This window comes from Nuphar pumila, chromosome 10, assembly GCF_984573655.1.
Source record: "Nuphar pumila chromosome 10, dmNupPumi1.hap1.1, whole genome shotgun sequence".
Taxonomy (NCBI): Eukaryota; Viridiplantae; Streptophyta; class Magnoliopsida; order Nymphaeales; family Nymphaeaceae; genus Nuphar; species Nuphar pumila.
Window position 1 is genome coordinate 117,734,872 of NC_143258.1, and position 16,993 is coordinate 117,751,864.

At 40.5% G+C, this 16,993-nt stretch overlaps 1 protein-coding gene across 7 annotated transcripts in view; it reads left to right on the forward strand.

Moving 5' to 3' along the window:
• The window catches only part of PHOT2 (phototropin 2), a 249,196-nt gene that overhangs the window by 86,714 nt on the left and 145,489 nt on the right, over window positions 1–16,993 (forward strand). For all 7 annotated transcript variants that reach the window (XM_090019848.1, XM_090019847.1, XM_090019846.1 and 4 more), the window contains one exon: window positions 8,653–8,729. In XM_090019848.1, the coding sequence (XP_089875974.1) occupies window positions 8,653–8,729 (77 nt within the window). The remainder of the gene's footprint in view (window positions 1–8,652; window positions 8,730–16,993) is intronic.

Below are 16,993 nucleotides of genomic sequence, written 5' to 3' on the forward strand. Positions count from 1 at the left end.
ACATATCTATTTGTTCTTTTCCATTTAAGTGTTAATTACTTAATTTAGTTTGTTGAGAAGCAATCACTGTACATATGCATATGCATATGGGTAATTTGGTAACTACTTAAGAGGTTAGGGGCATTATTGTAAACAATGCTTTAGTCTATGTTAAAATGTAAGCTGTAATATATATATATATATATATATATATATTATTTAATATTATTATATTTTCTTTTATTATTTTATTTTTCTATTTTTCTTTATTTTCTTTTTTAGCATCTAGTTCAATAGAAACTAGATATTTGATCCAGTCAAGTTCCTGTTGGAACTTGACTGTGCAAATAGCTGTTGGAATGTAGTCCAACAGCTATAATAAATGATGTTGGACTATAGTCCAACAACTATAGTAATAAATGTTGTTGGACTGTAGTCTAACAACTATATTAAGAGACGTTGGAATCCAACGTCTCTTTTGGAGAGCTCAAAATGAGCTCTCCTCTCTCTTCCACTTTTTTGTATATATAGGGGTGAACCCCTTCAATGTAAATTACTATGCTTCTTAAGCATTTTGTTCATGAATAAAGTATTATTTATTTTTCAAGTGTTCTTCCTTTTATACCCTTTCAAGGGTCATGCTTGTAGTGTCTCCAATAGACACTTGTTTGTGAGTTATTTGTGCATTTGTTGAAGACCACCATTTCATTACAGTCTAATCTCTCTATTTAAGTGAGATTAGACCTAATGAGCATTAACGATTCTTCCTCTCTCTCTCTCTCCCTCTTTATTTTTTTCTGATTTGCTAGAAACCCTAGCCGGCTTCAACATGGTATCAGAGCAGGATGTAGCTCTGGGCATCTGACGTGAACGATCCACACGCTGATCAATCCACAGGCTGATCGGGTGGTGCTGTGTACATCGTGAAGAGCGATCCAAACAACGACAAAGTTGATCGCTGTGTGCAACGATTACAACGATCGCTGTGTACAGGGTGTAACTTCTCCAACCAACAGGAACATGATCTGAACAACGTGGCGCTGTGTGATCTGAACAACACGGAACTTCTCCAGCCAACAAGAACATATTCTGAACAGCGTGGCGCTGTCTCCAGCGTGAACCGTGATCTGAACAACGATTAGCCTCTCCAGCAGGAATGCTGATCGGGCGTGCATTGTGCGTGTAGTAGCAGGTATGTGCGTGTAGCAGCAAGGAGACCCTGACCGTGTTGATGGCGGCTGATGATGGTTGTGTGGATGTCAAAAAGGCCTGTAGTCTCCATCATGATGCAGTCGTGGTATGCAGGTTGTCAGATTTTTTTGTGGCAGTCGTGGTATGCAAGTTGTTGTAGTTTTCTTTTAAGATGAATAGTTCAAATTTTATTAGGGTGATTAAAATCTGGTAGAGTCTGCTTCCTAGTTGGAAGTTGATGTGCACGTTAGTGTTGGATCTGAACAACGTATTACAAGTTTTTATATATATCGGATTTTATCAGTATGATTAAAATCTGATAGAGTCGGCTTCTCAGTTGGTAGTTGGTGTGCTCGTCAGATCCAAGTTTTCAGCAGCTGGTAGTTGCGTGTGGTTGTATCTCCATGGCTGAAATGCAGAAGTCAGACATGAAGACCGAAACCGTGTCTGATTATAAAGCCTTTGCAAACCCTTTTTCATATGAATCATTTGTAAAGTTGGATGAGACTAACTATGCTAGATGGTCGTGTACGTTCATGATGTCTGTTTCAGGGCATCGTAGAAAATATATTTTGTTGGAAAATGAGCCTATGAACAAAACTGAGAAGTATGCTACATGGGAAGAGGACAATGATATTGTCATGTCTTGGATTATGAATAGTGTGCAACCTCACATAGCTGACAGGCTTATTTATTGCACCTCTGCAAAACAAATGTGGGATAATTTGCAAGACACTTATTCACAAGAAACTAATGTTAGTCGTATTCTTCAAGTAGAACAGGTGATCTATAAATTGCAGCAAGGAGAGCAAATTCTAGCCCAGTATTATGTCTCCGTGAAGGCAGCTTTTGAGAGACTAAATGCTCATAGATCGTTATGTTGTGACAAACAAAAACTACACCAAGAGCATACCATGGTAGCACGGTTCCTGACTGTTAGCTGAATTCTCCGTTGCCAAAGTTCAGATGTTGACAGGCTCAGATATTCCCACTCTTGCTGAGGCATATAATCGATTGAGCAAGCTTGCTATGTCTCTTCCTTCATCTCAATCAGAATCACAAACCTCTACTCTGTCTGTCTCTTATGGCCGAGGCCGAGGTTTTCTTCCTAATTCTCGAGGTCGTGGACGTGGTCGAGGCACGGGAGGATGAGGCAAGCTCCAGTGTACCTATTGTGGGAGATTTGGGCATTTAGAAGATAGATGCTTTGACAAGAATGGTCGTCCTCCTGCATCTTCAGCTAAAGTTGCTCCTACAACACAAGTGGCCAAATCCGAGTCCCCCACTGTTCCTCCTAGTGATTCAGTCACTCTCACTCGTGCTGAGTATGATGATTTGTTGGCACATCTTCCATCTAGTTCCCCGTGGCTGATATTACATACTCTGCAGGTGATGAATTTTCTTGCCAAGGTAGTCATTGGATTATTAATTCAGGGCATCCAACCATTTATGTGGAAATAAATGTGATTTTTCGAATTTGTATAGTGTTGCTAATCATAAAAAGGTGGTTCTTGCCGATGGGAGTTCCTCTCCCATTGTTGGTCAGGGAAATATCTCCATCTCCCCTACTCTTCAATTATCAAATGTTCTCCATGCTCCTTCATTCCCTCAAAATTTGTTATCAGTTAGTCGTGTTGCAAAGGAGTTGAATTGTCGAGTAATATTTGATCCTGCCTATTGCACTTTTCAGGACTTGCTGACGGGGAAGACGATTGGTGGAGGCTATGAGGAAGGTGAAGTCTATTATCTACACCAACCAGTTGGCTCTGTTCATTCAGCAATTGAGTCCTCTTCTAGTCCGCTGCTTTGGCATCATCGTCTTGGTCATCTTTCGTTGCTTAAATTGCATAGAGTTATTCCTCAAATCTCGCCATCCACTACTCTGCTGTGTGAAGCATGTCAGCTTGGAAAGCATCATAGGAGTTCATTTCCGTCTTGTCAGAGTCCTTTAAGTCAAAATTTGTTTGATCTTCATGTTGATGTTTGAGGTCCAAGTAGAATTCTTAGTCGTTCTACGTGTCGTTATTATTTAGTCATTGTAGATGATTTTTCCAGATTATCTTGGGTATTCTTGTTAAAAGATAGGACTAAAGCCCTTATTATTCTTAAATCCTTGATTATTGAAATAAAAATTCAATTTAATCCTTGCGTTCAAAGTGGTTCGCACTGATAATGCTCTTGAATTCAAATCATCTGAATTATTACAATTTTATAAAAATCTTGGGATCCAACCTCAGACTTCTTGTCCTCATACCTCGCAACAGAATGGAATAGCGGAGCGCCGACATAGACACATTCTAAATGTTGCCCGTTGTCTTCTGATTCAATCTAATATGCCTGCGTCTTACTGGGGAGATGCGGTTCTAACTACTGGATATCTAATAAATCGTATGCCTTCAACTTCTGTGAGAGATCATATTCCCATTCAAATTCTTAGACCGGAAGCTCCTCTTTTCCCTATCTCTCCAAAGGTATTTGGCTGCGTGTGTTTGTTCATAAACTTGGTCCCAACCGAGATAAATTGTCGCCCCAATCTATAAAATGTGTTTTTGTTGGGTATCCCAAGCACAAAAAAAGATATCGTTGTTATGATCCCATATCCCAGAGAGAGTATGTCAGTGCGGATGTTTCCTTTTTTTAGTCTATCTCATATTTTTCTAGTACTTCACCAAGATTACATGCCAGCCAAGGTGATTCCTTTCCTCTTCTTGTTCCTCCTTTTCCATTAGAATCTGTCAATCTTGAGCTTCTTGTTCCGAGTCTGATTCCGTCTCGTTACAAAAATCCTCCTATGGTGTACACACATCGAGCTCCACCCAACTCTATGCCTGTGTCATCAGCTTCTCCAGAGGTGAGTGTTCCTGACCCTACTGACGATCCTCTTGTTAATGGTGATTTACCTATTGCTCTTCGGAAAGGAAAAAGACAATATACACTTCATCCTATTTCTTAGTTTGTTTCCGAGGCACGACTTGGTAAAAATATGAAGAATTTTGTATTCACCTTATCTGCTGCATTAGTTCCTCTCAATCATCATCACGCCCTTCTGGACCCCAAATGGGCGAAGGCCATGCAGGATGAAATGGATGTACTGCTTTCTCACAGAACATGGGACTTGGTTGATCCTCCACCTGAGGCTGATATTGTTGGTTGTAAATGGGTTTATACTATTAAGTATAACTCTGATGGATCTATTGAAAGGTTTAAAGCTCGCCTGGTTGCGAAAGGCTATACTCAAACTTATGGGGTGGACTTCTTTGAAACCTTCTCTCATGTTGCTCGTCTTAAGACTATTCGTCTTGTTTCGTCCGTCGCAGTGCACCATGGTTGGTCTCTATGTCAGCTTGATGTGAAAAATGCCTTTCTGTGTGGAGACTTGGAGGAGACAGTTTACATGCCTCAACCTCTGGGGTTTGAGGTTCAAGGGGACTGTCAGAAGGTATGCAAGTTGAATAAGGCAATCTATGATCTCAAATAGAGTCCCCGTGCGTGGTTCTCCAAGCTGGCTGAGGTCATGTCAGCATTTGGGTTTGTCCGATCTGCTTCTGACCACTCTCTTTTTATTAAAAAGACTTGCACATGAATTGTGGTCATGATAGTATATGTTGATGACATTATAGTCACAAGAATCAGTGAAAAAGACATTTCTGAGACAAAGTCCCATCTTCAAAAACACTTTGTGACTAAGGATCTGGGACCACTCAGATATTTCTTAGGCATAGAGGTTGCAAGGAGTAAAGAAGGATTGTATCTGTCATAGCAGAAATATGTCTTGGACCTGCTGAAGGAGACAAGGATGTTAGGTGCCAAACCTGTAAAGATTCCTATGGATCCCAAGTCTCATCTGTTTGATGAACAATCCGAGTATGTGGACTGTAGCCGTTATCGCTCCTTTGTTGGCAGGCTATTATATGTGACTGCGACCAGGCCTGACATATCCTTAGTCGTGAGCAAGATAAGTCAATTTATGGACAAACCTATAAAGGCTCACTGGGAGGCTGCAATGATGATTCTCAAATATCTAAAGTTCTCCTTTGGTAAAAGACTATGGTTTAAACAAAACCCCTCTTTAGATGTTACTGCCTATTCAGATGCAAATTATGTAGGGTCAATTATTGATAGAAAGTCCACAACTGGATTCTGTGTGTTTGTTGGAAGGAATCTGGTTACTTGGAGAAGTAAGAAACAAACTGTTGTTGCCAGGTCGAGCGTTGAGTCAGAGTATCGAGCTATGACTCAAATTGCTGCTGAGATGATGTGGGTTAAATCTGTGTTGACTGATCTCCAAGTGAAAGTCTCATTACCTATGGAGATGATATGTGATAATAGAGCTGCTACTTATATTGCAAATAACCCAATGTTTCATGAACGGACAAAGTATATTGAGGTGGATTGTCACTATGTACATGACCTGGTCCAGACTGGGTATATTTGCACCAAGCACATATCTTTAGAGAACCAAATTGCCGATGTCTTCACAAAACTCCTAGCGAGTTCAAATTTTTCAAAATGTTGTGACAAGCTGAGCCTTATTGATATATATGATCCGGCTTGAGGGGGAGTGTTGAGAAGCAGTCACTGTACATATGCATTTGGGCAGTTTGGTAACTACTTAAGAGGTCAGGGGCATTATTATAAACAATGTTTTAGTCTAATCTCTCTATTTAAGTGAGATTAGACCTAATGAGCATTAACGATTCTTCCTCTCTCTCTCTCTCTCCCCCCCTTTCTTTTTTTTGATTTGCTAGAAACCCTAGCTGGCTTCAACATAGTTCATCCATTGTCCTTTGTGCAACTTTCTCCTACCTCAGGGAGTGTCAGTTGCTGACGTCTCTGGGTGAAGGTGACAAAAGGCTTGGGCCTCAGGGTACGAGTGAGATCTGTTGCGCGAGCTGCGAAAAAATAAAAAGGCAAAAACTTAACACAATATACTAAAAATGCTCTGAATTAAAGGGGTCGAGTCCCCAAACAGGGTAGGGTTGTGCCCCTGCTCGCCGATCAACAGAGGAAGGGGCAGGGGCGCAACCCCTGCCCGTCGACCTGCTGGAGAGGGAAAAAGGGGGAGAAAGGGTATGGGGCACAACCCCTGTCTGCCGACTTGCCAGACATCAACAAGGGAGGGGGCAGGGGCCGCGCCCCTGCCCGATAGCCAGGAAAAGAAGATGGTGGCAAGGGCGTCGTCCTTGCCTGCTGGCTGAAAAAGAGGAGGCGACAGGGGCGTCGCCCCTGCCAATCGGCAGAAGAAGAGGAAACAGGGAGGCGTCAGCCACCCTGCCTGGAGGTCAGAAAAAAAGTGGGAAGGCAGGGGGCGACGCCCCTGCCCTCCTGGCCAAAAAGAGAGACAGGCAGGCGTCATCGCCCCTTGTCTGTCGGCCGGAAAAGAGAGACAAGCAGGGGGCGTCGGCCTTGCCTATCGGCCGAAAAAGGAGAGACAGGCAGGGGGCGTTGCCTCTGCCTGTCGACCGGAAAAGAGAGGGACGACGATAGGAGGGGTCGAACCCAGCGAGAGAAAAAGAAGGGGAGAGGGTGAAGCTCACCTGAGGGGGGCTTGGGGTCGTCTAGAACTCGCCGACAAAGGCACATGTAGAGGGGAAACACAAGCTCAAGGTCAGGGGAGGAGAGGGAACGACGAGGGCTCGGGGAGAGAGCAGACGGTGCGAGAGGTGGGCGAACGGGGGGTCACCGGCGTCACGGGGCCGAAAAAAGGGAGAGAGAGCGGGAGGAGAGAGAGGGTCGGGGGTTCCCTTTTGTGTAAAAGGGGACCCCCCCGCCCCTCGGTGTTTAAATAGAAACACAGTGTGGGGGCAGGTCGGGTCCGGATCCAACTCTTTTTTTTTATTATGGGTTTTACACTTTCTATATAGAATTTTGTTGTTTTGAATCTACATGGTTTCAAACGAACGTAGAGAGATACGAACCTAAAGTGTTGAAAAGGAAGTTTGCCTGTAATCTGCCCAAGGTCCATCGACTTGTTCTTTTCAAATATTATTTTTTGTTGATCTATCATTTTTAACTCTAAAAAATAATTGATTGTAAAGTTTCAAAATTTTCCTAAAATTTTACAAGTTCAGGATTTTGGGGGCATTACACCAACTTCTTGATGGTGATAGAAGAGGAAAAAAGAGGGGAGAGAAGTAGAAAGTCCAAAAAAAGGTAAAAGGGTGGGACGCCCCTCTTGGGGTCCCCCTTTATGGATCTTTGGGCTGAGCCAAAGTTTTCATAATCTCTCTCAACAGTTGCTTTCTATATGTATATTTAAACAAAAAACTCTAACAATTGTTGACGTTTTGAAAAACTTTCTTAACTTTACAAATTCCAGCCACTACCATACTTACTATTTTATTTGTCCTAACCTCTTTGACTTAACAAATTTTACCAAGGATGAGAATGGTGGGGACGTCCCACCTAGTTGCTCCCTATAGGCTTATAAGATACATTAAAAATATTATTATTATTATTATTTTATATATTAAGCTACATATAATACTTTATTTTCAGATCTTAAACAAGTAGGGGCACCCCGTGTCGGTCCCTCTACTTGCTTTGTTGGCCACATGAGTCCAACTTGGACTCATGTCTCTCTTGCTAAGACTTACCTTCTTATTGTTTTTTGGTAAGTTTTGACAATCTTTTTTTTTCTTATGGGATTTCAAAAGAATTAAGATTTTTGGTAAGTAGTATCCAGCCAAGGGGGTGTGGGCCCACCTAGGGGGCGTCCCACCCTCTTGGTTTGTTTTTAAGCTTTATTTATTTAGCTAATATCACAAATTTCCAAATTAGATTTTTGAACCAATTTGAACCTTGGATTTTATACCGAATCCAAATCCCATAAATTTTCAAACCCAATATGGATCCAACTCCACTTACTAAGTCCAAATCCAAATTAAAATTCTATTTAAATTACAATTTTCATGAATTTAACCCCGAGTTAAATTCAAATCTCAATATAACTTTAGTTAGAATTCCAATTCAAGTGGGATTTACTTTTCAAATCAATAAACACAATTAATTCTCATTCCAATGTATACTTGAATGACTAATAATCCTTAAGTTTGACATAAAAATCATATTTATTTATTAAAATAATTGCCAAAAAATTACAGGTATTACATGAAGTACCGATTACATAGGTGCAAATGACCAAAATGCCCCTACATGGGCAAAACCTATTACAATAATACAACAGTTAGAAAAATATATAATATATACATATACACTCATATATATATATATATATATATATATATATATATATATATATGAATCAATACATTTTAACAATAAGAGTGACAAAATAGTTTATATTCAACCTGAGGACAATCAAACCATCACAGAATGTGTAATATGATTAGGTTGCCACATTTTATCAGACAGATAGCTGCCATTGGATTCAAGTACAACATTTTAAAGCTCTTTTGGCTCTTTTTTTTCCTGGTTCTTATCGCTGTCAAACATGTAAGTTCGTATTTTTTTCTTTCATAGATTACTGAACGTGGTGAGCAGATTACTCTGAAACATTTCAAGCCTATAAAGCCACTGGGTTGTGGTGACACTGGCAGGTAATATTACTATTTTAGAAGTTGGTTAATTAATCTGAATACCTTTGCTCTTTTATATCATGTATTTTGGTACATGATCACCATTGCATTCTTTTGTCCACATATTCTTCAGTTTTCTGTAGAACAGATCTGAAGTGTATCCATCTCATTGCTAGTGGCAGAATAAATATAATAATTATTTATATTGCAAGTCATACCTTTACATAGGTTATAGCTTTATATGGATCATAGTTGTACTTGAAATAATTGATAGATGTTTCTATTTTGCATACGGGGGATTTTCTCCCTGATCATGAAAAATGAATCAGCTTTGTCTTCTTAGACTCAGATTCAGGCTAGGTGCATGGCACTTGCTTCAACTGGAAATTCATTGTTCCACTTTTATTTTAAGCATCATCTTCCTTCTATGATTATCTACTATCTTTACTGTGGTGGCCCTATATATTCATCTTGTTTGTGTAAGCTTTTGACATCATATTTTCTTTAACAAAACATGAGAAAAATGGAGCTTCAGATCTTAGATGTCCATCAGTTTCTTAATTACAGCTGCTAATTGAATCCTATATCCATGGATCTCATGGCTTTTACAGGAAGGTTGCCCTGTATCTGAAATCTTCTTAAATCTATTTGTATGATGTATAGTGATTTCAATGGTATGGGCTCGGGGTCAGGCATTCAAGTAACCTGGATCCTTTTGGTCTGTTTGGCAAAGTCCCTATTGGGTTTGGTTAAATAAATGACTGAGCCTTGTAAGGGAAGATCATTCCAGAAATGTCTGTTTTGAATGTGGATCTTGATCCAAATATGCTATTTTACATGCAAACTGAGATCTAGTAAGGGTATGGAGACAGTCCAAGCATGATCCAGATCGAACAATGAGAGATTGGATTAAAAACAAAAAACTTTATCTGAGCCAAATTCAACTCTTTTACATTGATGCCTGCTGATCTTGAACACAAATCATCTTCTTCTAGGATAAGTTATATCTATAACTAATTGTTTTGCTGAACTCGTCTATATCTCTAAATGGATTGTCCTATTACACTAAATTTGTAGCTAAGGTTTGATAAATGTGAATCTTAAGATAACCCAACTATGTAGTGAAATGAACCCATAAGGGCTCCACCTTCCTGGCTAGGAGTGACTGTGATTTGTCACCTGATATGGGACAACCATGATTGGAAAACCTTGGGAGGCAACCCTTGCTGTAAGGTTGAAGCTGGGTGTACTCCACGGTGGGCATGAGGGACATCAAGGGCTTTACCAACAGGAGGCCTGCCGATGTGCATTCAGTGATGTATTGAAGTCTTAAGAGAGAAAGAAGAGAAACATACAATAAAAGGGGAAGGAATTAACAAGTAGAAAACTTCATTCTATTTCGTGAATGAGAGTGTACCCTCTTATATGGGTCAACCTCTCTAAAGGGTTAGAAAAAAAAAGTAACATAAAAAGCTATTTTACAAGTTTACCCCTTACCTATGAGACTATATACAAAAGAATAAAGACTAAGTAAAAGCTAAATTACATATATGTTTCAATACTCTCCTTCAAACTTGGAGTGATGTAAGGGAATCATTCCAAGTTTGGAAAGGAAAGTATTGAAATGCACAAGAGCCAAACTTTTTGTAAACACATCTGCAATCTGACTCTTCGAGCTCACATGATTCAAAGCAATGATTCCATCTTCATAAGCCGTTCTCATATATTAACAATCTATTTCAATGTGTTTGGTTCGCTCATGAAATTTTGGATTCCTTGCAATATGGATATCACTCATGTTGTCATAATACAATTGAGTTTTGTTCGCAATGGAAATTCCTAACTCACTCAATAACCATCGTATCCAAACTATCTCAGTTATGACTTGACTCATTGCTCTGTATCCTGCTGGAAATGAGCAGAGACAGGGGCTGAGGCCCCGTCTGCTCGACAAAAGCAGAGAGAAAAGGAGAGGGGCCTGGCCCTTCCCCTGTAGCGGCGGAACATAGGGAGGGGCTCGGCCCCTCCCCCCGCGAAAGCAAGGTAGCAGGGAGGGATCTGGCCCCTTCGCAATGCCAATGGGGCTAAGAAGAAGACAAAGGCAGGGGGGCGGAGCCCCTTGCTGGCCGAAGAAAAGCAAAGGCAGGGGGCTCCGCCCTCCTGCCAGACGAAAAGAAGACAGAGGCAAGGGGCGAAGCCCCCTGTTGGCCAGAGAAAAGCAAAGGCAGGGGGCTCTGCACCCCTGCCAGACGAAAAGAAGACTGAGGCAAGGGGTGGAGACCCTTGTCGGATAGAGAAAACACAGGTAGGGGGCTCCGCCCCCTGCCAGACGGAAAGAAGACACGAAGAAGAAGAATAAAAAGAAGAGGGAGAGGTTACCGACAACGGGCTGCCGACGTCAGGGCTGTGGTGGCCGGAAAGGCAAAAATGAGAGGGGAAGAGATGGGAAGAGAGAGAGAGAGAGAGAGAGAGAGAGAGAGAGAGGCGATGGCGGAGGGTCGCCAGCGACAACAACCAGGGGTGCACGGAGGTCGCCGACGACTTCGGTCGTCGTCGACTGCACATAAGAGGAAGAAGACGGGAGGTAGAGAGGAGATGGAGAGGAGGTCAGCATGGTGTAGCCGACGGTGGGGCTGGGGGGTCACTGGCAGCTTCGGTCGCCCGTGGCTGCAGAGAAAAGGGAGAAGATGGCAGGCGGGGAGGCGAGGAGAGAGAAAGTGGTGAGGGGTTTTGCGCCTCGCCCCTCTCAGCTTGCGTCTTTTAAAGATGCAGGCCGAAAGTTCGAGAACCTGGGTCATGGGTCCGCGTCGTGCCTGGATCTGATCCGGGTTTGATACGGCAGACCGAACCTGACACATGCTCGACATGTGTCCGACACATGCCCGACACGTGTCCGACACTTTTTGTTTTGTTTTTTAAGTGGGCTTTACATCGAATCCAAACAGGGATGTCGACACTCCTTGTCGACATCTCCTCTCTTCTCCCCTATTTAAACCCCCAACGGGGGGTTTTCTTTTTATGTTGAGCTCTCCCTCTCTCTAAACTTTGATGCTCCCTCTCTCTCTCACTGGTTTCTCTCTCCCTCACCTTCTCCTTTTCCTCCCTTGTCACCTCCTGGCGAGCCTCGTCGGAGTCCATGCTGGCCTCTATAGGTGAGTGCTCTCTCTCTCTCTAACAACCTCAACTCATCCCCGTTGAAAAGTTCTTTTTTTTTAATTTTTTTTTAAAAACAATTGCGGAAACAAACACAAAAACTCGGGGTCTCACAAACATAGCACATTCGAAAGCCACAAGGGATCTTACATTAACCATCAATTAAACCAAATAACTTTATTCATCATCAATAATTAAAGTTTGAGAACAATAATAAAATAAATGTTAATAAAAATGCAACCACATTGTCCCAAAGAATATGTCAAAGTAGTCACGTAGTCCTTGTAGGCTCCCTATAGCAGTTGGTCTCATCACTGGGCTTCAGAGGCTATGAAAAACATAAAGAATACGTGGTCAGAATCATAGATCCTACGTACAAATTCCTCTAATAATTCAAATAATGAAGAAAAACATAAATCAAATTTATGTAACATTTTAGAAGAATACAACTACAATCATTTCATAATCCAAATAACCATTCATGCATTTAAGAATAATTATTATGCAATGTAACGACCCCAACTCATATCCCTTAAAAAGTGACAAAATTTATTTATTTTTTAATTGTGCAAACATTCTCAGAGACCCGAGGCCTTTACAGTTATAACACATCCACAACCACAAGAAATCTTATACCCATCTTCCAAAACAATCCAACTTTATTAATTGAATTCAAATAGTCTAAAAGCATGTGCAAGACAATATAAATAAAGCAAAAGTGTGGAGCCACGCTGTTTCAAGAAAAGTCTGTCAAATAGTCACGTAGTCCTCGTAGCTCCTCGCAAAGCAAGTTCCTTCACTGGGCCTCAGATACTGTAAAAAACACAAAAGTAGGGGTGTCAGAATCCAATGATCCTGGGTACATGTCCTTCTAATGAAACAAATAAGCAAAAAGAACACAAATAAGAATCATGCAACAATTTAGAGAGATGCATTTATAACAAATTCATATTTCATTTAACAATTCATGCAATAGGGAAAAATTGTTAAGCTAGAGAAAACAATTATTATCAATAGGAAACAAAAATTAAGCAATAAAAACATTTATCATGTAATGAGAAGCAAATATCATGCAATCACCAATACATTACAAGTAAGAGAACAAGTAAATATGCATGATCTAATGCATAACATGAATATACATGATTTCAGTGCACATACATAAATAATTATTATATTTTATCAGAGTTTTCTTTTATATGTATGTCTCTATTAAATGCATACAAACTTTAGTTGCTTTTTTTATTACTGCTACCCGTGGATACTCAAAACGGGTAAAATTTCTCGAGGTCAAGTGGGTCTCCAGTTGTAGCTTAACACACAATTTGTATTTTATTATTGAGTTCCACATTTAGCTCTCGACCGATATCAGGAATCAACACCATTCTGTTAGATTTTGAATCTCCAGGTCCTTCCACGCGTGAGATCTGAAAAACAGAGAGAGAGAGAGAGAAAGGGAGAGAGAAGTTGGGAGAAACCGATACCCCTTTTAGCAATTGGGTCGGCTGCTGTGTATTCCTTCATATTAACAAGTGATTACAAAATTTTAGGGTACTAAAATACCCCTCATTACAATAATCAATATTACATAATGCCATTAATGAAGAAGTGGATGTCACGGGTCCTGGATCTTCAGATCCATGACCCGTAACCGAGAAAACACTTCTTTTCACCCTCCCTCAAGTTGTGCATGATCTTGAATCATGAACAACTTGCCTTTTAACATCCAAAATCTGTCTTTTGTCAATCCTTTTGTAAATATATCCGCCACTTGATCTGTAGTTCGAACAAATTCAGGCTCAATCTCTTTCTCTTCTACCTTTTGTCTCACAAAATGCTGGTCTATTTCAATATGTTTGGCACGACTGTGATGGATTGGATTAAAAGACATACTAATGGCGCTCTGGTTGTCACACAGAAGAAGTGATCGAGATATCAATTCTCCGACTTCTGTCAGTAGATGTCTAACCCAAGTAGCCTCAGCAGTGGCGGCTGCCATTGACCTGTATTCAGCCTCTGTACTGGATCTGGCAACAGCCTTTTGTTTCTTACTACTCCAAGAAACCAAATTTATCCCAACAAATACACAATAGCCTGATACTGATCTGCGTTCATCTGGATCTCCCGCCCAGTCCGCGTAAGAATAAATAGTGATCTCATGTGCACTTTGCCCATTTGTCTTTCGCTTATATGTGAGACCATCCCCAACCGTTCCCTTCAGATATCGTAGTATCCGTTTAACTGCTTTCATATGCCCTTCACATGGGGCATGCATAAACTGAGAAACTTGATTCACTGAGTAGACTATATCAGGGCGAGTAAAAGTGAGGTATTGTAACATACCCACTATGCTACGGTACTGTGTGGGATTATCAAATGGATCTCCGTCTTGAGAGCTAAGCCTTTGATGAAGAACGCTAGGAGTGCTCAAGGGCTTGCAGTCTTTCATACCCGATTTATTGAGAACATCAATGGTATACTTATGTTGAGTGAGAGTCATTTTTTCAGAGGAACTGTCGACTTCAATTCCAAGAAAGTACCGTAGTTTGCCAAGGTCCTTCATTTTGAACCTCTGATTCAAGAGATGTTTGACTTCTTCAATGTGCTCATTGGAACTGTCAGTAATGATAATATCATCCACATATATCAACAACAGAGTAATTGTGTCTTGGTTCTTAAATATAAATAAGGAGTGGTCAAGAAGAGATTTCTTAAAACCATACTTTTGTATTTCAAGAGAAAAGCTGTCAAACCAAGATCGAGATGCCTGCTTCAATCCATATATCGCCCTTTTTAGTCTGCAGACATATTTTGTAGGATTACCTTCTGCGTAACCTGTGGGTTGTTCCATGTAAACTTCTTTTCTCAAATCTCCATGAAGAAAAGCATTCTTCACATCAAGTTGGCTAATGGTCCATTGGTGTTCAATGGCTAAAGAAAGTATGACTCGGATTGTCCCCATCCTCACAACTGGACTAAAAGTTTCATCATAATCCTGTCCTTGCTCCTGTGTAAAACCTTTGGCTACAAGTCTCGCCTTGTATCGCTCTATAGTCCCATCCAGTTTATACTTTATTTTGTACACCCATTTCGAACCAACAACGTTTCTGTCAGGTGGTCTTGATACGACATCCCACGTACCACATTCATGTAGAGCTTCCATCTCCTCATTCATTGCTTCAATCCATCTTCTGGAATTTGATGCTTGAGAGAACGTTGTGGGTTCATCTTCTTTATTCAAGGCTGTTAGAAAGAGTTGAAAATCTAATGAGAAATTTTCATAACTGACCCACCTTTCAATTGGATGGCGAGAACGTGTGGATCTTCTAGTATCAACAATGTTGGATGTTGAGGATGCGTCCATGTCTGAATCAACTATGGTGGGTGACTCTTTTCCTCGTCGAGTGTAGACAAGACCTTTATACCTTCCTGGATTCAAAGTTGAGTCTGTATTTTCATGATCAATCATTCCATCAGTAGACACAAGTTTCTTATCCTTTTGAATGCAATTTGAGCAAGCATCACTAGCTCCTGAGAGAAGTTCATAATTCAACCAAGGATAATAAGCCTCAACTCTATGTTTTGATTCTGAAGAACTAGTACATCGACAATCAAAATTCAATTCATCGAAGATGACATTTCTTGATATTTTGATGCGCTTGCTCACCGGATCATAGCACCTGTACCCTTTATAGTCATCAGCATAACCCACAAACCTGCACTTTAAAGCCTTGTCCTGAAACTTATGTCTCCTTGAACTATCAACATGAACATAACATAAACATCCAAAGACATGCAAATCATAGTAGTTGGGGTGTATACCAAAAAGAGACAAGTAAGGAGACTTGTTTTCCAAAATAGTCATGGGCAATCGATTTATCACATGAACTGCAGAATGAAAAGCCTCTGTCCATAAAGTGATCGGAAGATTACTGTCATGCATCATGCTCATCGCACTCTCAACAATATGGCGATGCTTCCTTTCAGCAATCCCATTCTGTTGAGGTGTGTGTGGGCAAGACACCTTTTTTCTTATCCCATTACTTTGAAGAAAGTTAGTAAAGTCAATGGAAGAGAATTCACCTCCTCCGTCACATTGGAAACTTAGGATGTTTTCAGAAAATTGGTTTTTGACAAAGGAATGGAAGTTACGGAACAACTTGAAAGTCTCAGATTTATGTTTCATGAAAAATATTCAGGAATATCGAGAATAACTATCAACAAATAAAAGATAATATCTAGTTCCAGACATGGAAGCAACTGGAGCAGGCCCCCAAACATCAGAACAAATAGTCTCAAAAGGTCTTGAAGCTCTTTTATTGATAGAATGAAATGGTAAAACATGACTCTTACATAAGAGACAACTAGAACATTTATTGTCATTGACATTTATTCCTAGACTTGACTTGGGAATAAGATTATTCGAAACAAGCTTTTCAATGAAACTACTACTGTAGTGACCTAGACGACCATGCCAAAGATTTGGCTTATTGATTTCAGAGACACTAAAAACGCATGTAGGATTTTCAGAAGACAACGATGATTGGAGCTTCAAGTTTGGATCTGCAGAGCTAACATGTGCTGAAGGATCTTCTTGAAAAACATACATATTGCCTTGTCGTTTTCCTCTAGCGAACGTCTCCTTCGTGTAGAGATCCTTAACAAGAACAGAAGGAGTAAATTCAACTGAGGCTTTGACATCATCAACAAGTTTAGAAACTGAAACAATGTTTTTCTTGATATTAGGAGCATAAAGAACATTTGAAAGATTGATGGAAGATTCGGGCAAGGGTATGATGGAGTTTCCAATATGCGAGACAGAGTGGTGTGATCCATCTCCAGTAACTATACTACTTCTACTAATGTAAGGAACAAGTTTTAGGAGCTTACCTGCATCACCAGTAACATGAGTCGCTGCGCCAGAGTCCACATACCAAGTACCTTGCTCATTCTGTTTCAGATTCAATTCTGCTAAGGCTGACAACAACAACTCTTTTACTTCTCCATTGGTCCTTGTACTGTCTGTGCCTCTTTTTGCTTCAGTTTGTGTTGATTTTCCTTTATTTAAGGGATTGAACCAGCAGTTGGCTTTGATGTGCCCCCTTTTATTACACAGAAAGCAAGTAGGGATT